Source organism: Arachis ipaensis, chromosome B03, assembly GCF_000816755.2.
Source record: "Arachis ipaensis cultivar K30076 chromosome B03, Araip1.1, whole genome shotgun sequence".
Lineage (NCBI taxonomy): Eukaryota > Viridiplantae > Streptophyta > Magnoliopsida > Fabales > Fabaceae > Arachis > Arachis ipaensis.
The window spans coordinates 11,586,137-11,611,748 of NC_029787.2; the positions used below are offsets into that span (position 1 = coordinate 11,586,137).

Below are 25,612 nucleotides of genomic sequence, written 5' to 3' on the forward strand. Positions count from 1 at the left end.
AATGGGAAATTTTTTTTTAATTTTTTATTTTAATAAATAAAATAAATGTAATAATTACTTAATTAAATAATTTTAAAAGTTATTACCGAAATCCGTCAACCTCTCTTATCTCGCACTGTGAATGAGATAATTTTATACGTATCTCATTTACAGTATAAACGAGATGCGTGCAAGCTTTTCTCATTTACAGTGTAAACGAGATACAGTGAGATAATTTTTTAGCAGTTATAAAAAGATGTATAACCCTTGGCATTATCCACTTTCATTTAATATCTTTTTTTTGTCTCGTTTTCTTACAAAAAGAAGGCAATAATTGCCAGTAATAGCGTATACATAGTTGTGTGTGTTTGCCCCAATTGTTGTATGAGAAATGGCGACAATGTGGTGATATTTGAGTGTGAGAATCCAATTCTGTTGTGCACTCAGCGTGTAAGTCCGTTGTCCGAGTTGAAGAGTTTGATATTGAGCAACCTTGGTGGCACAAAAACGAGGAAGGTCAGAAGGGTGGGGTATAGGTTACTGGCAGGTAGGGGTGCACATGGGCCGGGTGAAGCCGGGTTTGATGTGACCCAGACCCGACCCGAAACATACACCGGGTCTATTTATTAGACCCGAACCCGGCCTTAAACCCGATGAAACCAATACACTTTCGGACCACAATTATATCGGATGAAAACCGGGTGAAACCGGGCCATTAACATTACATTACATTGATACCTTCTTGTAAGCTAGCATGTAAAAATATCCAAATTTCCAAGACTCCAACTATTATTTGACATGGTAAAATTCACTTCGAAAAATATAACAAGAACCAACCCTTCTTCAAAATTAAAGCATAACCACAATAAATACTAATATTGTCTAATAACACCAAGTATTTAAATCAATACAAATAACACAATATTATGCATTAGTCTAAAGTCTTATGCATTCTAAACATAAAACATTAACTTATATTAAGGTTTACAATACTTAAATTCCACATAAGAATAGTCATGATCTATCACTAATAACACAAAATATTAATTGTGTATGATGACCGGCCACCGGACCGAGTTCGGGTGACCAGAGCTATGGCCCGGACCCGACCCGAAATAATGACCGGGTCTAGTTTTGAGAGCATTACCCGACCTTAAATCCGGTGAAATCACACCAAATTAGCCCCTAAAGTGACCGGGACCGGGTCGAATCTTTGAACCGGACTGGGCCATGTGCACCCATACTGGCAGGTAATAGAATATTCCAATTTTGACTATTTCGTCTTATAAGGGACGAGCATGTGAGAATCATGTTCGACATTTATGGAAAAATCATGGCGGAGCAAGTGATGGAGCTTTCTGTCGATGTTGGAGATGTTGGTGGTGGTGGTTTTGTACACTCGATCTATGTATAGGACGACTGACCTCTCGCACCACCACCCACTCATGTCGCCATTCCTGTGGAGGACATGGAGGTGGGTGAGGAAGACTCTGACAAAGAGTACGTTGTTGATAGTGGCGACAATGATTCTTCTAAGGGGGTGATGACGAGGAGTTTGTACCGAAGACGTCCGTCGAGGCATCTGTGCGCTATGTTTTGCTTGATGACCCTCTTCCTCCTAACCCCTCGCCTGGTTTGCGATCTTTAGCACCCCTATCCCTTCAAGCAGATCATCGAATATTCGTCCTAACCTCCCTCGCACGCCTACGCCGATCCGGCACGCCCTAGAGAAGGTGGAGATCGTCCCTCGACTGTCTAGCAGTGGGCTATACGTCGGCAGGTAACTCGACGAGCCTCAAATCCTCCAAAACCTCCTTGCCTAACAGGTGCCTACACGGCAAGTCCCATGCCACCAATTGTAATAATATCCTGGGTCGGCCTGCTGTCAAACGTGTGCAGAATGGAGATCCTGTGACTTGGATCAAAATGGCTACGCCATCTGTTGTGCCAATCGTGATGTCTGTCAAGCCACCACACATCCTCACCCTGGCCGGTGGATGTCAGGAGCCTGTCAGAAAAAATAAAGACAAGTAACTAGTATGACGAAGTTGACTGGGACACATCTGTTGATTGTAATAATTTAACTCTAAACTTAGAAAAGCAAAGATAAATAAGGCTTTAACAATACCTGTCAAGGTTGACTGGAGTGTCAGGGACCTACTGCTCTCCATTGAACTGCTGCCTTACCCGGTCAACCTGGTGAAACTGCACAACATTGAAGCAAACAAGAGGGACGACTAAATCCATGTTCTCCACTCTTCCTCCTCAACGAACCAAGGAGGACACAGAGCCTACAGAGCAGGGTCATCGTACGACCTCCATACAAACCGAAAGAACCGTGATATAACTAATAATTAGCACTTATAAACGAATGCAACATAAAACACTAAAATGAAAATGTGGTGGTGTCAAACATGGTACTAACCTCATCGAATTGTAACTTGTCAATCGATACTCTCCATCGCAGAATCCTAGCCTCATGCTGATCTCTGCTCTACTGCTGTAGTCCAACCAACCTGACACCAATCAAAAGAATAAAAGCAGTTCATTATGCAGAAGGTCGTAAGAAGTTGCAAATTGATAACTAAATAAAGACATAAACAGTTGTTACCTTGCAGCCATAAGATACATGTAGATCACTCGCTCCAGTGGATACCACTGATGAAATCTCTGGTATATCCAGGACATCAATAGCAATTGTGACACCTTGGTGTGCCGCCGAGCACAGTGATTGATATGTCCAGGCCAGCACGGCCGAGCCCCAAGACAACGCTCGGCACTGCCCAAAGCCTTCAAGAAGTGGGAACCAACGCAGGTGGACCAAGTTGTTCGACTTGTCCAGTCATCATATATCCTCCGATCAGTAACATGATGTAGCATCTAGCGTACTGTCTGAGGGTCTCTGGGTCGTCCGTCGGGGGGTATCTGGTAGACACGGTCCTGCAGCCATACGAGCTTCAGCGTGAACGACTCCTTCCTCTACGCCGTCTGCTGTGGAGCCGCCTAGCACCCAGCAGGCGCTCCACCAACTGCCACGTCTCCGTGTGGTACCACCTATCGAAGTCACGGAAGCACCCCCCAACAGGGTCCTCGTGGGCGCGTAGTCCTAGGTGGTACGCCACGTCCTGCAGGGTGATAGTGACCTCATCCCACGAGAGATGAAACGTGTGGATATTCGAAAGCCATCGCTCCACGAATGTCGTAATTAAGGAATTGTTGAATGTGAAATCCCTGAAAGCACAGTGTCGCCGAGCCCGAATCCAGCCTCCCTCAGATACGGGACGATGGCGTCGGGTGGAGGAAGAGTATGACTCACTCGTCGGGATAGTAGAAGGCGAGATCTCTGAAGAAAAAATATATGTTCACAATTATCAATAAGTAATTTTAAAACTTCTATTGGTTTAAAAAAAATTTAATTATAAAATTAAAAGTAGTATAATAACTAAATTAAAAAATATAAAAATCTAATTATAAATTTGATGAAACTAAAAGAAATAAAATAGAGTTCTAAACTAATAATTATGTAGTAACAATCTAACACAAGTGAAATAAAAGAGAGTTCCAAATTTTAATCGGTGACCTATTTCTAACTATACAAATTATATTCTAGTTCTTGACGACTATCCTAACTATGGCTACATACACATATATATCTATATGGAATTGCATAAAATTCAACACAACAGAACTAACCGCAAAGTCAACTGCCCCGGCGTAATGTAAAGTCTCGTTCAGCTTGTTGATGTCTCCGTCATTATTAGCTGTGTACGTCATCGTCGTATTTATCGATTATATGGTCAAAAAAGGGTAAAAGAGAGAAGAAAGTGGTCGCCCAGTCTTATCTCGTTTACAATATACAAGTATTACGTTCACGTGTTTTATCTCGTTTACAATAACATTATAAATGAAATACATGTAAAATTATCTCGTTTACGATATAAACGAAACAAGAAAGGCTGACAGATTTTAATAATAATTTTTAAAATTATTTAATTCAATAATTATTATATTTATTTTATTTATTAAAATAAAAAATCCCACCTTCCCTACTAATAGATAGTTTTTTGACTATTTGCTTTGAAAGTAGAAATTTATGAACTCATGGACGATGGAGACATGAAAATCCGTACACGCAGCAACGCATCTACGTGTAGGAGGAGTACATCAGTTCGTTAGGTTCCATTGGGTCAAAAATTTTGACGCATCTACGTGTAGGAGTACATGCATTCCATATAATTATTTTTAACATTTAAATAATTTTAATAGATATAAATATAATAAAACAATAAAATATTTATATTTCAATATACACTACATTAGTAATGACTAGGCTTAGTATGATATCCTTTTAAGAAAAATAATCTTGCTTCTTTGACTTACCAACTTCGTAGAGTGAGTCCTAAATCACTGGCAAAGTTTATTTTACTCGAAATAAAATCACAAAAAATTCCTGGTTTTCAACTGGATTTGTCTTGTTAGGAGGATTACCGGCGGCTCAACATCGCAGGCTGTAAAAAAATATTTATAAATTTAATATATTAATAATTAATAATTATTTTTTCTTTACCATTATACGAACCAAATGGCTTGTGTATTGCTCGGAAACTAACAAACGGTCATAAAATATTGGAAAATTATTCAGTATTCCACGCTACTTCAATGAAATATAGTATGTCATGAAGGAATAAGTTGCTCATGCTATTTTTGTTGTTTAGTGAGGAATTAAATTCTTAAAATGTCCATCTTATTAATTAAAAAGACTAAAATAAGCCGCTAAATGTTTTGGCTAGGTTGTTGTTCACTTGTTCTTCTTTATTTATTTATCTTTTTTTTTGGGCCTAAGTTGAAGGCATATGTCAGAGGATTAACTAGCTAGCATACCTAATAGAAGAAAAGAGATCCAACTAAAATTTTTCCATTTATTTATCTATCTTTTTATTTATTTTTTATAATTTTTCATTATCATAATTATCATTATATTGTTATTCTATCACTGTCACTATCTATTGCTATTATAATTGTTACTATAATTGTTGTTGTTGTGGTTGTCATTATTGTTATTATTATTGGCAATTCTGCTACATTAGTTACCAACAGTATTTTTGTGAATTTCTACTAACTTTTGTTTATGATTGTATTTAATAGAAGTGTCTTTGTGAATGTGTCTAATAAAAATGTATTTTTTATGATTGTGTCTAATTAATGAAAGTGTCTTATTATATATATATTTTCTGGATGTGTCTCTTTATACATGTGTTTAAAATATAATAATTAATTATTATTGGCCATAAGTTGCCAGATAGTATATTAGTACCCTATACTTTTTCTAGGACAAATTATTTATATAAAATAAATGATAGAAACCTTTACCTGATTACAACAATTGGAAGTTCCTTACGTGAAAGTCTTGTTTTCTTTCTATGTAAACCGTGGTGGGTAACCATGGTTTCAGCTTTGAACGTAAACCGCCCTAAGCAGCCACGGTTTACATGCATGGAGGTTTCAATGTAAACCATGATAGGTAGCCACGATTTATCCTTGGAGAAAGCGCAGCAGAAACCGTTGGTAGTAGCCACGGTTTATGGTCAAATTATTGTGAGCATAAACCTTTGTGGGCAACTACGGTTTACGCATGATTTGGTATAAATATAGAAGCCGCTGTTAGTGATGGCGGATCTCATATGAGCCAAATCAAATTTTGGCAACTTGGGTGGGTGAGAGAGAATCCGGAGAGCTTGGAGGTTTAGGGTGCCGGTTTGAGGTTTTGAACCAGTTGGGTGGTGGATCGATGGAAGACGAAGCTCGCATGTACCAGTTAAATGGCGTTGCGCATGTGGCTGGATACATCGATCAAGAGGTTAGTTAAAAAACTTTATTATTATTATTATTATTATTATTATTATTATTATTATTATTATTATTATTATTATTATTATTAATGTGACTTGTTAGTATCATTATTATTGTTGTTGTTATTATTATTATTGTTATTATCGCGAGTTGTTAGTATTATTATTATTGTTGATGTTAGTATTGTTATTCCTGTTGGTATTATTAATTTTGTTATTGTTGTTGTTATTAGAACTATTGTTATTATTACAGAAAATAGAAAACCAATGTGGGTGTATGAAAATTTTTTAAAATTATATTAGCTGTTATTAGTATTGGTCGTATGTTGAGGATTTTGTTATCCATATTTTGCAGCCTACTAGGGTTATTAGCGGTGTTAGGAGATAACAGAATATGCCTTTACATGACCGGATTATACCGTATCTAGAGACCGCGGGCTTGTATCACTTGGCTAGGCTGAACAGTCATTAGCAGCGATATGCGAATCAACCAACTATAACCCTTGCCGAACTCCTTGCATTTTCCATGATACTTCAGATGATCCGATTCCAAGACTCTGTACTCAACACCTCGACGGATGCTATAGTCCTTCACACTCAGCACAGCTTCATCTTTATTCTGGAATGATTGCCTAATCTGAAATTTTGTTGAAGAACCCCCAATTGTAGCACCACCGTCCGCCTGTTGACCCAGAGCCTCCAAGTTTAGGGTGGAGAAGTGTGGACGGTACTGTTGTGTGCCAGAACTTGAAGGCCCATGCTGTGTATGTGGATTGGCACCTGTGTCATCATCGTTGTCCTCAATGATATCTACAGGCTTCTGGTCAGAGTCATCGTCCCGCATTGCATTCTCTACTCGATCAGGTTCTCCGAAGCCTTGAACATCATGAATCATGCCACCACCGGTGCCCACCTCAAATGCCTGCTGCCAAACCCCTGGATTCTCCAACGGTGCAGAACCAACTGCCTCCGTTCGATCTAAATCAGCCGCGAATGACGGGGATGCGGTCTGCAGAACCGATGGTAAAACCGCAGGCATCGAACTAGACGCACCGCCCGCGGCAGTCAAGCTATGAACTGGAGCTGATGCCCCAGAACTATCGACACCAGCCTCCAACTTCGCGAACAACTCGTGTATTCTGATCTTCGGAAAACTTCTAACACAATGAAACAGAACCCTAATATCTTCATCAGCCGCTAGCACAAACATATCATACTTAACACCGGTCGAGACAACTGCGATGGGAATCTTGTAGAATAGCTTTTTTACCCACTTGCTCCCAAAAACCCCAAGCTTTTGCAAGATGCTGTTCTTCACATCTGACAAAATGCTTGATGAAGTCATGAATACACTTAATGTTCTCTGTCAGTGAACTTCACACCATATTTTTTGCTTCTTTTGATTTTTCCAGAGCAATGCACTAAGACAATAAAACTCTCTTCCTCACTTGCCATTGTAATAATGATCTCTTCAGCAGCTTGAATCTCACTCACATATGTATAGAATTTCTCTCCTCATAAACCGTGGCAGCTAACAAGGGTTTATGCCTATCCAAAGCCCTTCATAAACCGTTGCTGCTTACAAGGTTTTATGCACATTTATCTCCCTTAGTAAACCGTGGTGGCCAACCACGATTTATGACCAAGCTTTTTTACACGTAAACCGTGCTAGGTAGCAACGGTTTACATACAATTTTGAATCTGTCGTTGGCTGCCACGGATTATATAGAAATAAAAGAGGACATACACGTAAACAGTTTGCAAATATTGTAATTAGGTGAAGGTTTCTCTCTTTTATTTTATATAAGTACATTGCCCATTATTGGTTAACCGTGAACAAAATCTATTTAATTAATTAATTAATCAATAATTATATGTATTTATAAATAATTAAATATAATTTTTAAGAATAATAAAAAATATTAATGATTTAAATTGGACAAAACTCTTAAAAATGAAATGTTTCAAATAATAGAAAAGAGAAGATAAATAGTCTTAAAATAAGCACATTAACACGTTTACTTTCCTAACCGTTAACCTGCCCACTATTAGTTACTAAGAAAATTGTCCACTGTTAATATAGTTATCTCTTTTCTAATTACCCATTGCTAATACTATTGCTTCTTCCATTCACTTACTTCTATCCATTGACTGTGTATATAAAAATTTAAAATTTTATTTGTTGTATGGAAATATTTAAAAGTTTCATTTATTGCATGGAAGTACATACAAATTTAAAATATAATATAAATAATCTTGTCCAAAAAGAACTCAATGAAGATTGATTGATTGGTTGGATGATTTCCATTAATAAACAAGAGTCAATCACTGTTATTTAAAATTAGGGGTGGTAAAGCGGGCCGGCCCGTCCCACCCCGCCTAGGCAGGCCTGCCCCATAAATAGGACGGAAAATTATTCAAAATAATATTTATCAATAGAATCATCTTTATTTTAAAAAAATAAGTTACATAATTTGAGTATATATACGAAATTGTAAAATAAAATAAATAAAGTTAATAACTATAAGAAGAATAAAAACAAAAAATAAAAAAAAATTTAAAAATTCTATAATTATTAATTTTATAATAATAATCACTCTTTTATTTAATAAAAAATAAAAAATTAAAATCTTCGGCCCCGCCCCGCCAAAACCCTCCAATTTGGCGGTGCGGATTTGGCGGATTTTTTTAATTTAGCGGGCTTCAAATCCTAACTCGACCCGCCTTTTTTAGCGGATTTAGCGGATCGACCCGACGGTTTGACCTGTTTTGCCACCCCTATTTAAAATGGACTATTTCTATTATTTAAAACTTTCATTTTTAAGAGTTTGATCCAATTTAAATTATTAATATTTTTTATTATTTTCAAAAATTATATTTAATTATTTAAAAATTATCTTGTTTACGGTATAAACGAGATAAGAGAATAATATTTATTTTAGTAAATATGTTTTAAATTATTTATTTCAGTAATTATTATAATTAATTTATTTATTAAAGAATAATTCTCCACATACAAACGTTTTTTTATACAAGTCTTTACAAGTCATTCATATTAACGCGCTTCGAACTGTTACTGCACGTTTTCACTGCACCTTCTTCTTCTTGCTGCACGTTCTTCTTCCTCTTCCTCTTCTTTTCTTTCGTTTCTTGCCTTCTCTTTCTCCTTCTTCTTCTTCTTGCTGCACGTTCTTCTTCCTCTTCCTCTTCTTCTTCTTCATTTACGTGCTTCTCTCTTTTCTTTTTTCGTTATTCTCGATTTCCATTGTTTTTTGACATCAAGTTCTGAAATCATTTTTGAAGAAGAAGAAAACAGCAGAAGATGAGGAGGAGAAAGAGAAAGAGTTCTGAATTATGCCTAAAGTATACTTTAATGAATTTTGGGTGTATTTCTTAAATTCTTTGGGTGTAGTTTTGTAATCGTTTGGGTGTATTTCTGTAATCGTTTGGGTATATTTCTGAAGTTCCAGTATCTTCAAATTTGGCAAGAAAATGGTTTTCATGGAAAAAGAAGAAGAAGAGTCATTCATAATGCATGATGAGTAGCGCGCTTTAGAAACAAGAAGTGGTTGAATAACGTGCGTTTATTTACTTTTGAATGTGAGAGTGTAATGCGTGTGTTTTGTTGGACTTGTGCCAACTTGTAAGCCAAAAAAATTTGTATGTGTAGCGACCTCTTTATTAAAATAAAAAATCCATAGTTATTGTTGTGAGACTTGATCAAAAAAAAAGAAAAAAAAAATAATACTATCTAGTGCAGTTCAGCCAAGACATATCACATATGGCTATTGAAAAAAATGGCTTTTAAAATTTACCAACAAAGACAAGCTGACAACTTTAATCATAAAAAACTTGTTAAAGAAAAAATCGATTGCATGTTCACCGCTCAGCCTTCATGTTCATGTCATCATGTGTGTTTCATTCGTCGAATCTAAACTTTATATTTTTTTATTATTATATCTAAATGGTTAAAATTATTGGAATATCATATTTCAAAGACACCAGCATATATACGAACATCTTCTTCCTAAAGTATATGAATAACAACAGTACATTGTATCCTTTAGATATATTGTAGAAAGTTACATCATTGACTTTGAAGTCTTACACATGCTTCATGCAGTATGAATATTCCTTATTCCTTAAATATTATTTTAAGTATAAGAAAAATTTGTATATAACTAGAAAAATTCTATATTAATAAATTTAAAAAGTATCTTCATATGTATTTTAGAAAACGATGAATGTTAATACGCTAAAAAAAGAGTTAAATTACAGTATTTTTTAAAAATTAATTTGTTATTAAAAATATGAGAAAATTCCACTCCCCTTTTTTGAGATATTAAAATGACACTCCCTTCTAGGGCTGGAAGTGAGCCGAACTGAGCCGAGCTAGACCAAGCTCAAGCTCGGCTCACGAAAATTGAGCTTGGCTCACGGCTCGGCTCATTAACAATCGAGTTTATTTCTTAAGCTCAAACTCGGCTCACCAAAAGCTCACGAGCTGGCTCGAGCTCACGAGCTGGCTCAAATAAGAGAAACATAAATACATAATCTATAATTTTATATCAATAAATTATAACTTATATATTTTTAAAAATATTTGAAAAGATTAATTTTATATATTGTTTATCTATCAATAAATTATAAATTTTTTATTTATGTCCTATATTAAAATTATATGTAAAAATAAATATAAATATTAAATAATTAAGATTGTTATAATATATATATATAATCGAGCCAACTCACGAGCTAATGAGCTGAGCTTATCCAAGCTCAAGCTCGGCTCATTTAATTTATGAGCTCAATTTTAGGCTCAAGCTTGGCTCACCAGCTCACGAGCTTAGCTTATCGAGCTGTTAACGAGTCGAGATCGAGCTGGCTTGACTCACTTCCAGCCCTACTCCCTTCCCTTCTATTTTATAAATGTACATTCCCATCCATTCTAACTTTTAAAAAACCTCCTCTTTAATCCATTTTAAACTTTTTGTGTTAACTAAACTTTATCCATTTTTTAAGAAAAAACAATTATTTTTTTAAAAAAATATCCATTATTCATATATTTTTAATGTGTATTTCAATAATTATTTTATATAAATAATTAATTTAATAACTATTTTTATATACACATGGTATAGTTATTAACACTAAAAATAAAAATATATATTTTTTATCAATACACTAAACCACTTAACCAGTTAACCACGCGTAAATAACTTAATGTATGTAGTAAAAAATTAAAAACCTTAACGCACGCGTAGCTATCCCTATAATGTAGCCAGCCGCCTATATTTATACGTGAAAATACTCAAAATAGAGTATTTATATTTATACGTAAAGATTCAGCTTAGTCTGATCTCCTTCTAGAAAAAAAAAATAAATAAAATCTTGCTTCTTTGACTTGATAACGTCGTAGAATAATGAGCACAGCCTATGATACAAATATATGAAAAATAGCGGCTACTCCAATAATGATAAAAATATATTAAATGTCACATGTTGTGTTATGATATGGGAACTAGGAGTGTACGCAGATCGGATCTAATTGGATATGGTTGAAAATTCGATTTGATCCGTATAATTTTTATCGGCGGATATGATATCTGCGTTGCATTTTTTAGTGCCAAATCTGATCCGATCTGCACAGGAATATTGGATATATCTGCATAATTAAATCTTCTCTTTTTGATCATATTTCTATATAAAAAATTCAATAAAAATATTTCTTTCACATTTTTAAACTTATTTATTCCTAAAATATTTTTAATCAAATTTTTTCTAAATAACAAAAATAAAATAATACAATATATGAATAATAATTACTAACTAAAACATACAAACAAATAAATATAATACCAAATATATATATTTATTTATTTTTAATTATTATTGTGCGGATCTGCGGATTCGCGGATCGGATATGCGGGGTACGGATCGGATCCGATCAATATGCGGATTCGATCGTATCCGCAATTTTCGGATCGGATGCAAATATTTACTACAGATATGCAGATACGATCCTATCCATAAACACTCCTATCGGGATAGTTAGTTTATTAAATTAGTGCCGGGAAACTGAATTTAGCCAAAACCCGAGTTTGAGCTAAATAACCGGTTTAAGCTGGAAATTTCCAAAAATTAGTTTAGAATTAATGATTTTAATATATATATTTTTAATTTGAATTGAATTTCAAAGTCCAAAAGAGAGTTCTAAACTACGAATTGATTTAAAATAATCATATATATATATAATGTTGAATCTATTATAAAGAATACAAATATATGAATCATCATCATCATCATTCTTCCATTCAATAAAATACTACTTTTATCTAAAAAAAAAAAACACAAATGAAGCCAAATAACTAATTAGATAGAGTTGCTTTGAGTTCTTTTCTTAATATCTTGCCGATTGAAGATTTTGGGATTGCGTCAATAAAAATTATTCTATGTAGTCTCTTGTAAAATACTACCTGTTCACAACAAATTAAATTAAAAAATGTCATGCATTGTCTTATTAATTAATTATCTTCTTATCAAATACAATTAAATTAATTAAGTATAAATAATTTACCTGTTTAGCTATAAATTCCTTGACAGCATCTTCAGTAATAGGATCATTTGATGACCTCACCACAAAAGCAACTGGAACTTCACCAGCTACATCATCTTTTTGCCTATATATGCATGTGTGTGCAACAAACCATTTAATTATTTATTATTAGAAATTAAATCAATTGTATTATATTTGTTTTGAAAATAAAAGAATTTAAGTATCTTACATATTTACGGTGAAAATCCAGTAATAAAAATGTGTAAGTAAGAGTCAAATTAAATTAAGAATATGTACATATATACCTGGAAGCCTTTAAATTTGATGAGTTCCTTGAGTCTATCAACAATGAAAATCTCATCATCATCATCTACATAGCCAATATCACCGGTATGAAGCCAACCCTCTTCATCAATAGCTTCTGCTGTGGCCCTCTCATCATTCAAGTATCCTACACAATATATTACATTAATAATAATTTTATGATAAAGTATCATACATTAACAAAAAAATGAAGTTAAGAACATATTAAAAAGATAATATAAAACATGCTTTATCAAAAAGTTTCTCTAACAACAAAATCCAAATATTGTTGTTTGGTGTTTTTTTTTCTATCTATTGTAATTAAATTAGGTAAAAGTATAATTAAAAATGTACCATACATATTTATATCTTAATTATTAAAGACATTTTTATATGAATAACTACAAATATAAGTTGTAAGTAACATCAAATACAAAATCAACTAAGAGAGCACTTAAAGCCTCTCAATGACTAATTTTATGATATATACAATGTAATATTTACAACAATAATACATGTTAAAAATTTATATGTAATTGTCTTTATGTAAAATAGATAGTTAATTGAGAATTATTAGATGATAATTTAGTCAAATATATCAAATTATTTAATAATTGTCAACTATTAATTTTACAGGATAACTATACGTGAATTAATTTCCATAGTAATATATATACCTTTCATAATTTGTTGACCTCGGATGCAAATCTCACCCGAAGTATTATAAGGGAGAGAAGAGCCTGTCAAAAGATCAATGATCTTCAACTCTGCATTTCTAATAACAGTACCGCATGATCTTAACTTGGTTGTCATTGGATTCTTTGCAAAACTTAGTGACATCGATATTACAGGTCCTGATTCTGTCATTCCTAAAGCCTGTAAAGATATAATCATAATTTAGAAAAAGAGTCGCATCTTATTTTATGATAATAAATTATGAAATGATTATTTTATATAAAAATAATGGTTAAAATTTTTTTGATCGGTAATTTTACACATTTAATTAAATTACTTAATATCAATTTAAAATTTGATTTACTATTTTTTTAATTAAATTAATTTATTTAACTTAATTTTGAAAAAAATAATATAATTTAACCAATTATATATATTAAATTTACCTATTAAAAAATAGAGAGTGGATCCTCTCCAATAAAAAAAAATTGAATAGTATTCAGTATTTAATCTAATCATTCATTATTTTTTTTTTATTTAATTTTAGCCCCCACTTTTTGAATCAAAAGTAAGAGATGATACTGTATTTTGTCAAGTGATAAAAGAACTTGAAAAGGATCCATTTTCTTGAAGAACATCCTTAAAAAAATGTTTTAACAGTCTTTATACATGGTTTCCGAAAAATATATCACCATAATATGAGTGTGATATTATTTGTGTACCTGTCGAAGGATTGCTTGAGGCAATCTACTATGAAAAGCCTCCTCAATATTCTCTGCAAGTGGGGCACCTCCCGACATCACCATCCGCATGGACCTAAGGTCATACTCCTCCACCGCCGGGTTCTTTGAAAGTGCTGCCACCAACGCCGGTACCGCCATCAAAACCGAAACCCTGTGCTTTTCCACAAGCTCCAACATCACCCTCATCTCAAACTTCTCCATAAGCAACACCCTACACCCTACTCTCATAGAGCACAACATCACCGAGTGTAGTGCGTAAATGTGAAACAATGGTAGAACGCAAAGCACTACATCCTCTTCCTTCAGGTGCAAGTTAGGGTTCTCTCCCTCAACTTGTTGAGCCACGTTTGTTATCAGACTTCTGTGTGTCAGAACCACACCCTTCGGCAGCCCCGTCGTGCCGGAGGAAAATGGCAGTGCCACCATGTCGTCAGGGTCGATATCCACCTCCGGCAGCTTCCCTTCCATGCTGGAAACCACCGAGTAGCTCATGCACTTCTCTGGTGGATTGTCTACAGTTATCACCTACGTGTACAAATACGAGTATAAATACGGAATACGATACACTATAACTAAATAAGACAACTGTAAATTAAAAAATATCAATGTTTGACACAAAAATGTATATGGTATGTGATTACTATAAAGCTGTTTTCTTGTTCTTGTTTGAGCTTGTGCACGTGCATGGAACGTGTAATGACGATTTTGGCCTTGGAGGCTTTGAGCTGCTTTGTGATTTCAACGGAGGTGTAAGAAGGGTTGGCAGTGGTGGAAACTGCACCAAGCATAGAAGCAGCCCAAAAGGAGAACACGAATTCTGGAGAGTTTGGGAGTAGGATCATGATGACATCACCTTTGCGGATTCCAAGGTTGAAGAGGCCCACGGCAAAGCTTCTAGAAGCGCGGTGGATATCACCGTAGGTGTAAGTCTTGCCATCACCCGTGATGAGACATGGGCGGTGGAAGACTTGGGGGAGCTTTTGAAAGCAATAAGTGTGGAGAGGAATAGTATTGTTGATGGGTATGTCTGGTAATTTTGATCTGAATATGTGGGTAGTTTGGTAAGTTTGGTTGAAGTTGGTTTTTTGTGCATCAATGGAATAAGTTGTTTCTGATGATGGTGGCATGGCATTAGGGTTAATCTTATTTCGTTTGTACGAGCAAATATCTTTGTTTAATGAATCACACACACTCTAATTAAAATGGTAATAAGGTAATTGAGGAGTAATATGTTGATACGAAGAATTAATGAAGGAGAAAAATTAATTGCGTTGTAATATATAAGGCATCATAGAGGGGGAGGGGTTTTTGGTAATTTGGTTTGTTAGGTGATGGTAGCATATGAAGGGATTCAAGCATGTGGCTGGACTGGTAGATTAACGGTCTTCATATTATAAAAATCAAAACCAAGTGCTACTTAGTACTTAATTTGGTTGGAATTGAAAGATGCACTTATTAATTAACTTCTTACCTAGTTTTGTTTTATAGGTAGAAATATATGAACTCATTTACGGGTGGAATTGGAAACATGAAAATCTGCAGACGCATATAAGCATACTAATAAGTTGCCAATAGAATTTGAAGGAAGCATGAACAGCCAAGTCATAAAGAAACTCAAGTCCACACTAGCACACAGATAGGTAAGTAATGTGGGTTATTGTCCACTGTTTTAATTCACCATTGGGTAGTTGAACTTGAAGCAATTCAAAGTGTGAAAAAAGAATGAACAGATTGATGTGACAAAAAGAATGTATATGTGTAGCTATGGGAACTGAAAGGAACCACCAATTTGGTTGGAACCTTGAGGTGGATTAATAGCGACCCAAAGGAGTGAAATTGTGATAGCAATAAGACCAGACCACACAAAAACAATGGTAGGTGTTCTCCCTCTTCTTCCCATCAACCCTTTTGCAAAAGGGTATAAATGAGTCAACACCCAAAAGCTGAAGAAAACTCCACCTAGCAACTTGCTCCATTGAGGTATCGCACTGTAAATAGTCCTGCTTACACCAACCGCTATTGCTATCAAGTTCACCATCATTATTGTGATTGGTGGCAACATAAGTGATGTCCATTTCACAATGTATAGATCGGCAAACTCGTCGTCTACGTCGTCGCCGCCGGACTTGGAGGTTAATGTGAATGAGATCTCTATTCCTGCTATCACTTTTAGCAGGCCTTGTAGAACCGCCGCCAGGTGGGCGCTTGTTCCGCCGATTAGCCAGAACTGTTCGTTTCGCCACCATTCTTCTAGCTCAATGCCGGACCACTTGATCTCCAGAATTGCAAGCATGCATAAAGTGACCGTGATTGTTAAGAGATAAACGAGGAAGGTGACGCTGAGGGTTTGAACGATGAACTGGCCGGAGAAGAGGGAGAGTGCCGGAAGAAAGCAGTAGACAATAAGGAATATGGAAGTGAAGGGATAGATTCCGACGTTAAGGTATGCAATTCGCTGAAGAAGCTTCATTCTTGAGCTTGCAAGAATGGCGTTGTTTCTTGAGAAGAATATTTCCACTGAACCAGTAGCCCACCGGAGAACCTGATGGAGTCTGTCCGTGAGGTTGATCGGAGCAGTTCCCCGGAATGCGTCGCGTTTCGTCACACAGTAAACGGATTTCCAGCCTCTGTTGTGCATCCTATAGCCGGTGACAACATCCTCAGTCACTGATCCGTAGATCCACCCTACACGGTGTCCCCATTCAGTCTTCTCCTCATACCAGCAGGAGATAACACTGATGGCCTCGGCGACGGTCGATGCGTCGAGAAGCTCCCGGGGGACAGTGAGAGCACCCGGAGGACGGCCATTCTTGACTGCAGGGTGGTCAGCAAGTGGCCTGCCTTGGAACTCTGCCACTGGAATTGAATCAATGAGGAAAGTTGAGTTTCCAAATTTCTTTGGGAACAAGGAAAGGTTCATTTCTTCTTCATGATCAGAATCACCCATTCTTAGTGCTCTGTTCTCTTCAGGGGTGCTCTTCTTTTGCCTCCGGCCGAGGCAGCAACTACAGCAGCCTGAACCCAAGTTATGTTCTTTGGAGCGAGGTGGATCGAAACCATAGAGGGCTACCCTTCTGAATAGACAACCGGTTCCTACATAAACTGGCCCTTGAAGTCCATCAAGGGCTCTCATGTTGACATCAAAGAATACAGTATTGTGATTCGCATATCTATCTGAGGGGTCAATCCCCTCGAACCGTTGTGGGAACTGGACGTAGCAAAGGCGGTCGCCTCCTCGATCCATCATGAAGCACATACCTTCCCTCATGGCCTTTGAGTTATAGACATAGTGATCACAGTCAAGGTTGAGTATGAAAGGTCCATTGGACATGATTGCCGAGGCTCGAACCAAGGCGTTCATGGCTCCAGCTTTCTTGTTGTGATCATAGCCCGGACGTTTCTCTCTGGAAACGTAAACAAGAAGGGGAAGACGGATATCCACGTCGGTCATGTCAATGAGATTTGAATCATCACTGGTTCCTAGAAGAGGTTCATCACTTGGAGGTTTCAACATCATCTGCATAATTAATTACATTCATCAAGCATGCATTACTAGTTATCACTCATTAATTATCATCATTAGCTATAGTTTTACTTAATGTTTAATTAGACCCCTATAGTCTAAAAATTTGTAATCAAGTCCTTATACAGAGACTCAAAATATTGATTCGAACAATAAGGATTTGCAGAATAATTTAACTGAGAAAATAAATTCCATTAGGCCCAACATAGTACCTGAATTATACCAGCATGGTCACCCCTGGAGTGTTCAGGTGCAGAATTCAACCAAGTTCCTGGCCAGTGAGTTCCATCAGCCATCCATGTTGCTTTTGGAATCTTTACAGGCTCCACAGGTTCATCTTCCCTGTTCTGTCTCTGAAGTTTCATGGCCTTGATTTCTTCCCTTGCATGAAATGCATCGGACCGGCGACGAATTGAGTCAGGCAGGCCATTGATCCTAACTTTGAACTCATCATACTCGCGCTTCACACGCCTACGGTCCTTCACGAAATCCGGCCTGACTTTGTTCTTGTAAGGGTCTCTCTTCAAGTTGAAATATGATTCAGGATTTCTCGGCTCAATGTCATGTTTCCGGCAGAAAGGAACCCATACATTAGCAAAGCTAGCAGCTTCAGCCATTGCCTCGAAAGTTAGAAGAGCTCCACCATCGTCGGAAACATAGCAAGAAAGCTTCTCAACAGGGTAATCAGTAGCTAGAATAGACAAGATGGTGTTTGCAGTTACAAGAGGTGGTTCTTTTTCAGGATCTGCAGTAGAGACAAAAATATCTATGCCTGGAAGATCAGATTTTCCAGTAGGATTGTCAGGAGTTGGTGTTTCAAATTTTTCCTTAAGAACATTAAGATCGGTGGAACGATTCACTGGACATAGCTTTGGCAATTGATCAAGGAGCCAAGAGAATGCAAACCATATCTCACAAACCACAGACATTCCCCATAGCCAGATTGCCTCTTTATTTGGGTGTGTCACCCTCCACATCAAGAATAGTACTAACACTGCCAATCTTACAAAAATGATGAGACTGCAACATTCCATGCAGCAGATGGCAATTTGTTAGATGACATAGGAAAAAAACAAATTAAAACATAAAAGTTCATTTATGTTTGTTAACAAATAAAATGACAGAATTGAATTTGTACCGATATGGACTCAGAATAGCAGCAGGTATCTTGAGTTTCCTTGTAAGTGGTCTCCAAGGTCTGTTCATCAACTCAGAAGGATCAGCAACACTATTGTCATCTCCATTTCCATTTCCGAAATTCCCTTCCTTTGGCCATATAGCATTGCCATAGCCATAGGTACCTGTTGTCTCAAAGAGCCACCTGTTGTGATCAAAATCACCAGTTTGGCTTCTCATCAGAGCTGACTTTGTTGACTTCATCAATGACAATCTCCTCTCCATCTTAGACACCCGGTTCGGCGGTGGAAGTGGAAGAGGCCTTCCATTATCCACTGCCACTTCATCTAGCTCTGTGTTCTTGTATGGTTCCTTGCACCCTGGACATATACCACCACCTATTTTCACTGCATCTATGTAGCAGTCTCTACATATCTTGAAATCACACTCACATGGAAGAATATCCACACCGCGTTCATCCCTCATCACCTATGTAGCACAAATACAAATACTAGTATTGAATATTTGATGAAGATATTTGCATGTGGGTAAAATTGTAACTATTTTGTGTATTATAGCTCATCACCTTAGCATCACAACCAGGTATTGCACATGAAGATCCTTTTGCACCAGCCATCTGTGGATGGTTTGCTTCGGACTCTATCACCTTGTCCATAAGATGTGCTTGTGTCACACTGTTGAATCCGCCTGTGAAGAGTGAATTCGACACATATTGTTCCTCAACTTTCTGTGAGATTGATGGATCCATAGGTTGGTTATCTGGGGTTGGTGGCAAATGCACTGTGTAATTCATGAAGTCATTGCTTCCTAGCTCACTGTCAAGATCATCTCTAGAGTAACTGATGTAGCGACCCGACGAAGTTCTTCGGCCGAATGTTATGGTTGGAGGTAAAGGAGGCTTCTGGTTTTCAGGTGCATCAGAAGTTGCTGATAGAGATGATCTGCTACCCTTAAATTGTTTTGACGCCATATTTGAAGACAAAGATTGAACCTAATGTCCCAGTTCAGAAATTTAGCAAAAATCAGATCTTTCTTTATCAGCATTGTATCTAAATTCCACTCAATAGAAACACAGATTATAGTGAAATTATACATTGTAAAATAAGATGCATTATTTAAGTGTCAATCATTCCAAGCTTTTTTGAAATTATGTGAAAAATTCTATTGTATTCTAGTAATCAAAATATAAGTGGCGATTCCTCTACATCATTCTGTTAAAGCAAAGAAAATAGAGCAATATAAAAAAATCTAACCTTAAAACAAAATATTCACATGCAACTGAATCTAATGCACACAAATGCAGGCACAGCTTATGAGTATTTTGTTCTCTAAACCTCAAGTATAAGATCCCAACGCTTTCTCTTGCAATTTCTCAGCAAGCCAACAAACTCAGAGGACTATTTTATGAAGAAAGAGTGGAAAAACGAAAGCAGAAAGAGAGCACAAAACCAATAATTCAATAAGATTTCCACTATAATTAAAAAAAGGAAAAAAGAAAATCTTTCCCCATTCCCATTATCATTAATAATATTAATATCACCACTTTCTTGCCTCCAGTCACGGCAATCAATCAGGTACTCTTTACACTTGCAAGAAATAAATATATAAAAAGTAAAACCCAGTGAAGAAAGTATGTTACTTGAAGTAGAAAAAAGAAGGAAGAGCCAATGAAGTGATGAAGCAGAAGCAGAAGCAGAAGTATTACCTGTTTGTTGAAGGAACAAGAAACTGAGATGTGTGGTGTGTGATCTTATAAGAGAAGAGTGTGTGTTNTAGATATATGGTCTCCAACTGTCACATTATTATTCAGAATCAGAGATACCAACAAGTACTTAGTCCTCAACTAAACTACAAGAACTACCCGCCCATCATTATCATATATTCATATCATAATCGTATGCATATATATGCTAATATATCTTCTCTTGATAATAAACGTGTATATACGTATAGGCTAAAAATAATGATTGAATAAATATATAATTATAAATATTATATGTATGAAATTATAAATATGATGTTATATAAAGTAATTTTAGATATTGTCTTTCTAACATTATCGATACACTAAATATATCTTCTCTCTTAATAAATGTCATATCTTGTATTTTAATTTTATTTGAGTTGAGAGAGGTGGGGTTGAAGCCTTGAAGGTTGATGATGGAATTGGAAGGCCATTGCCTGCACCTTATCCTCAATTCTATTTTAATAAATTTGTATATGCTTAATAACAAATTCTATTTATTTATTATCTTTTTTCAGTTATGGATAAAAGAATGGAATCTGAGAGGGATTGTGAAGACATTTTGACATTGAACAAGTAAATATAGGGGATTTGACAATATAAGATGATTATTATATTTTATTCATGGTTAATGAATGAGACAATAAGAAGAGTTTATATAGTATATGATTATGAAAATTGTTGGTGACACGTTAAAGTGTTGCCGGCTGTGACGAAGCTGGAACATCTCAACATGCCTACCACCGTCTCCTCTATAAACCATTCTTCATAATTCAACTCTCTTCTTTTTTAATTCAACCTTTAAACAATATCCTCACCCTCCCATAACATAATCATAGAATAAGCGACGTGCCCAGTAACTCCTAGTAACATCATAATACAATATTATATAGCCTTCTCTTCTTATGGGATCCAATCTTTTCTTTTCTAATTAGTAATTACTACACTATCTTCTATCGTTATTATTTTGTGATTTGTCTCTAAGAAGCAATTTGTGTAAATGCTTTCAAATGAAGGATATTTGAAATTGAAGATAAGACCGGCGCCACAGAAAGAAAGTTTCTCTCTTTATTGCTGTTTTAGAAACAGAATGGGGATCCATTTAACGGAAAACTTGAATACTTTAAACTGATCTCAGTGTAAGGAATATGCTGTGTATATTATTCCGATGGTTCCTTATGTCCGTTGCTCCATCATATGGCATGAATATTTTATATTTTATCAATTCAGAACCAATCTCGCCGATTTTGATGTCTTAATTTGATGTTGTTACCCCCACTTCCTTTTTCCATCAAGACAGTTTAGTTGTCAGTGCACCAATTTGAGGAACAATAAAAGACGTAAATCATGGGACAATAGTCAATAGAAAAGCTAAGTTACCAATCATACCATTTTCTTCCCCTTCAGTTCTTTTTTTTTTTAATCATATTTTTCCCATCAATTTAAATTTACCACTAATGTTTCCACCACTATGAACTTGGTTGATGAAGGGCAATTACAATCTTTATAAACTGTTTTAGTTCAAACCAAAGCTGGCCGTAATAAATCTTGTTTCAGTGTTTCAGTAAATTAAAAATTCTTCTTCTGCAGTAAAAGTTGTAAGTACAATAAAATAGCCTAAAAAATTGTAGCAAAAAATCACGAAAAAAATTAAACAAAAGCTTAGGTGTTACATATGTAAGGAGGAAAAAAAGGAATCAGGAGACAATTGAAATGGTATTAGTGACGTTGCCAGGTCTGCATTCACAAGTGCAAACATTTCTAGACCCTTGAACTACACGTTGTGATCTTCGGGAATGAAGCTTGATGTTCACCACCTTCCCAGCCATCTGTAGCATCATCATAAACAGAACAATGCCATAGTTAAAGGAGAACAATGCCATTCAGTTCCTAAAAAAAGCAGTCTAGGAATACTAAGGGTCAAGCATATCGGAAAATGACAAAACAGAAAGTAACAAACCATTCTCCAAACCAAGTCTTCAGGACCCAATGGTTGAGCTGGACTAGAATACAGGAAATGCCTTGAGTACTGGAAAACAAAATAAAAGCAATTAATGCCAAATAGGAAAGCAAGACAATGAACTAAATATCAATTTTAGAAAAATAACAAATATGCAGGGTGATTAGTAGAAAGTTCTTGCAGGGTTTCAGCAGCAAAAGACTGTACATAACCCAGAACACAAACCTTGGAAAGATTTTGTTGCATTTCTTTTATACGAGCAGCACTAATGCCTTTCAAAAAGTTTAGAAGCCAACCTGGCTTCACAGCATCAACGGAAGAGACAAACAAGGCTATCTGCATGTGTGGCAAAAAATGTCAACCTCTTAGCACTTTCCACCAAAAAATAAAAATAAAACATAAAGCTACAATTCAGTTAAGCTGGCATACAAGAATGCAGCCAGATCCACAAGAAATCACAGTGGCAATTGTCTGCATGGCAAGACATATACTTCTCTATGGAACAACTTTATGGTGTATTTGAAAAGCACTAGGTGAACCTAAAGCAGCTTCCATTAGGTGTGCTTAGAGGTTTTGGTAAAATGAAGGAGCAAAATCCTGAGACAACGTGCATTCTGTGCTACTCTTTAGTGCCCTTGGCTGCAACAGAATGCTTGCACCTTTAAGTGCCTCCCTGCACTAAAATCTCTTGGGGATTGGATTATGATTTTAGTTTCTGTTCAGTGTTATGCCGATGGGTATAACACAGGGCATCTGTTATCTTTGACACAATGGGAGCAGAAAACCCAACTGAAAATTTAGGGTTCCTTTCCTCACCCTCGGTGTATCTTTTATTCTATTCAGTACTCCATTTCAAGGAGTGATACACAAAACTAGTGAATAACCCTAACCTAATCACACCTTGATTACCGCCTAAATCGGTCTTTTTAACATAAACCACAGGAAGAAATAAGAAAAATGACCAGGGTTCAAGGCAATATTCCCATCTGGATATTTCTTTCCTCAACAATAATCTCTTGATGTAAGTAGGCAATATTAATTATCTGGTACGGAAGTATAATGTTAAAAGCTATCAGGAAACCATATGCTCCAGTAAACACCCTATGCAACAGATTTATAAATGGATCACAAAGCATCCAGTTAAAAAGTTACAACAATAATGCTATCTAAGCTGTAAGATTGGCCTACAACTTTCATAATAATTTTATTGCAAATTTAACATTTCAAATTACTTCAAAAAATGCACACAGACACACACCTTCCTGTAATCAAGTATTCCTTCAAAAGGAAGCTCCAGCTCGTCACTCACTATAACTGGAATGCATCCACTAACAATAGCATCAAATAATCTAGCAGAGGATGGAGTGTCACCAGCTGGGCTTAAGCAAAATAGAGACCTGATAATATGGAAGGCAAGCAGATAATTACAACAAATCAAATATCGCGGTTGCATATATTCAAGTGCTGAACTTATATTACTTGCGCATGCCATTTTGAGCTGCTTCTTTTCCTCCTTCTCCAGCTGTTCCCTCCTGTATAACCACATCATCAGCTCCACTTAATTCAGCTCCAAGTTTAGAGCGAATCTTTCCTCCCTGAAATGGGAAAGGCACAAAGTAGCTTAACCTCAAAATGTTTAAATGACACATATGACTAAGATTGAAAGAAAGTGATAAGGGAACTCTGCCCCCCACAAACTATAAAAAGACATACAACAAACAAACAAACCCTAAGCAATACGAGGCCTTCATTTATATCATAGAAATAGAATTAACCAGTTCAATGAAATATCCAATATTACATAATAAAAATTATGCAAATAAAATATATATTCTTTGGTGTTGACAATAATTACAACTCTAACAGAACAAAGGTATATCTATAGACTTCAACTGGCATCATTTACATATAGTGTATTAGTACTTCCACTTTGAAGTTTTGACCTGTTAGTCAATCAAAATCAGCAATTGCAAAACATTCTTACCGCATTTCTTTTGAGACGGCCACGAAAGAAAAGTAGTGTGCTTCTCTTTGGATTCGTTTCCGACAGACATCTGGCATCACACAATTCAACATTGGGAACATAAGGAAGGATCAGGTCCTTCTCGAGATAAACCTGTCCTGGCTTGTACCTGCAAAATGTAAAAATGATCACTGGATGCCATGCTCAGCAACTAATAATATACTATCATTATATTCACAAAATCGCAGGCATGCAACTCAGAATACAAACCAGTTCCCAGTGGAATCCATATCTGGCAACAGCCATATGGCATTCTTCACGTATCTGCGAACAGACTTAAAAGACCAAGGATGATGAATAGGAAGTATGTGATCTCTTCCATCGGAGCGCTTCCATGCAGGTTGATCAGTCATCCACTTCAAAGCCTCCTACAACCACAGCGGCAAGAGTAAATTAGACACAAGAGACACTTTCTAAATGGTTCAGATTAGACCATATTACAATGCTTTATGTTGATATCATAGAGGAAGCTTAAATACTATTATTAATATCGAATTATTGATATAACTGTTAACAAAAAAGTGACAGGAAGAGCACTCACACCCTATAAAGCGCCTTGCATTGCTGTTTCTCCATGAGGAAGAAGCTTATAGTTGTGAAGAACGGTACGTAGAACAAATCAGCCTCCTCTTGTCGGTGGACCCTAACAACACTTCTCAACAGCCTCTCCGACGGAGGAGCAATCAGATCCGCCCAAAGCCAGTAATCAATAGAATGCTGCATTCACAAGTAGAAACTTCCACACATCACAAAAGGAAAAAACGGAGGCAATAACAACGTTGTTGAATTCGAGATTACCTCACCTGTTCGATGAGACGGTGAACGGGGCTGCCATTGGAGGTGAGATTGGAGGTGTCTTTGTAAGTATTCTGGAAGAGCCAGAGAAGATCGTAGGTGAACTTTTTCGGCATGTCGTAGACGTAAACCCTAAGTGGAAGTCCGACCGGGTAGTAGGGATCGGAGTAGAGGCGATCCGCTTCGGAGCGGGAAGCGGCGTCGTCGAGGGGGGTGATGTCAGCATCGGGGCTAGCGGTGTCGTCTTTAGTGGAAGGGGATTTGTTGGCGAGGAAGTGGTCGAGGGAGGCGACGAAAGATGTTTCGGCGGTGGTGGCGGTGGTGA

The 25,612-nt window shown here is 36.3% G+C and overlaps 4 protein-coding genes across 5 annotated transcripts; all 4 read right to left on the reverse strand.

Moving 5' to 3' along the window:
* LOC110269370 lies at nucleotides 6,253-7,173 on the reverse strand. The gene has a single exon (XM_021117160.1). It carries the CDS (start codon nucleotides 7,171-7,173, stop codon nucleotides 6,253-6,255), a length of 921 nt encoding a protein of 306 aa, XP_020972819.1.
* LOC107632457 (4-coumarate--CoA ligase 2-like) lies at nucleotides 9,107-15,374 on the reverse strand. The gene is made up of 5 exons (XM_021118148.1): nucleotides 14,747-15,374; nucleotides 14,085-14,630; nucleotides 13,365-13,563; nucleotides 12,682-12,835; nucleotides 9,107-9,113 (listed from the first exon to the last, which is right to left on the reverse strand). The coding sequence occupies exons 1-5, from the start codon at nucleotides 15,230-15,232 to the stop codon at nucleotides 9,107-9,109; spliced, it is 1,392 nt and encodes a 463-aa protein (XP_020973807.1). The 5' UTR covers nucleotides 15,233-15,374.
* On the reverse strand, nucleotides 15,595-20,629 carry LOC107629522 (cellulose synthase-like protein D3). 2 transcript variants are annotated; one of them, XM_021118147.1, is made up of 5 exons: nucleotides 20,471-20,629; nucleotides 19,331-19,756; nucleotides 18,767-19,233; nucleotides 17,841-18,648; nucleotides 15,595-17,622 (listed from the first exon to the last, which is right to left on the reverse strand). In XM_021118147.1, the coding sequence occupies exons 2-5, from the start codon at nucleotides 19,733-19,735 to the stop codon at nucleotides 15,868-15,870; spliced, it is 3,435 nt and encodes a 1,144-aa protein (XP_020973806.1). In that variant the 5' UTR covers nucleotides 19,736-19,756; nucleotides 20,471-20,629; the 3' UTR covers nucleotides 15,595-15,867. The 2 variants fall into 2 exon arrangements, with proteins under 2 accessions (XP_020973806.1, XP_016187820.1); XM_016332334.2 differs by lacking the exon at nucleotides 20,471-20,629 and adding an exon at nucleotides 20,019-20,425.
* Nucleotides 22,069-25,612, reverse strand: LOC107629521 (probable arabinosyltransferase ARAD1; the record flags this gene model as incomplete). The annotated part of the gene is given in 9 exon segments (XM_016332333.2): nucleotides 22,069-22,338; nucleotides 22,470-22,538; nucleotides 22,695-22,805; nucleotides 23,728-23,866; nucleotides 23,949-24,064; nucleotides 24,454-24,601; nucleotides 24,703-24,860; nucleotides 25,036-25,209; nucleotides 25,296-25,612. Coding segments are annotated over 9 exon segments (1,155 nt in total). The 3' UTR covers nucleotides 22,069-22,206.

Coding starts and splice junctions, on each gene's coding strand:
- LOC110269370 (XM_021117160.1), bottom strand. CDS start 7,173: ATGACTTCATCAAGCATTTTGTCAGATGTGAAGAACAGCATCTTGCAA.
- LOC107632457 (XM_021118148.1), bottom strand. CDS start 15,232: ATGCCACCATCATCAGAAACAACTTATTCCATTGATGCACAAAAAACC. Junction 13,564..14,084: donor CTCAAGCAATCCTTCGACAG/GTACACAAATAA, acceptor ATATCTTTACAG/GCTTTAGGAATGACAGAATC. Junction 12,836..13,364: donor AGGTCAACAAATTATGAAAG/GTATATATATTA, acceptor TATATTGTGTAG/GATACTTGAATGATGAGAGG.
- LOC107629522 (XM_021118147.1), bottom strand. CDS start 19,735: ATGGCGTCAAAACAATTTAAGGGTAGCAGATCATCTCTATCAGCAACT. Junction 18,649..18,766: donor GCTATTCTGAGTCCATATCG/GTACAAATTCAA, acceptor GGAATGTTGCAG/TCTCATCATTTTTGTAAGAT. Junction 17,623..17,840: donor ACCATGCTGGTATAATTCAG/GTACTATGTTGG, acceptor TTAATTATGCAG/ATGATGTTGAAACCTCCAAG.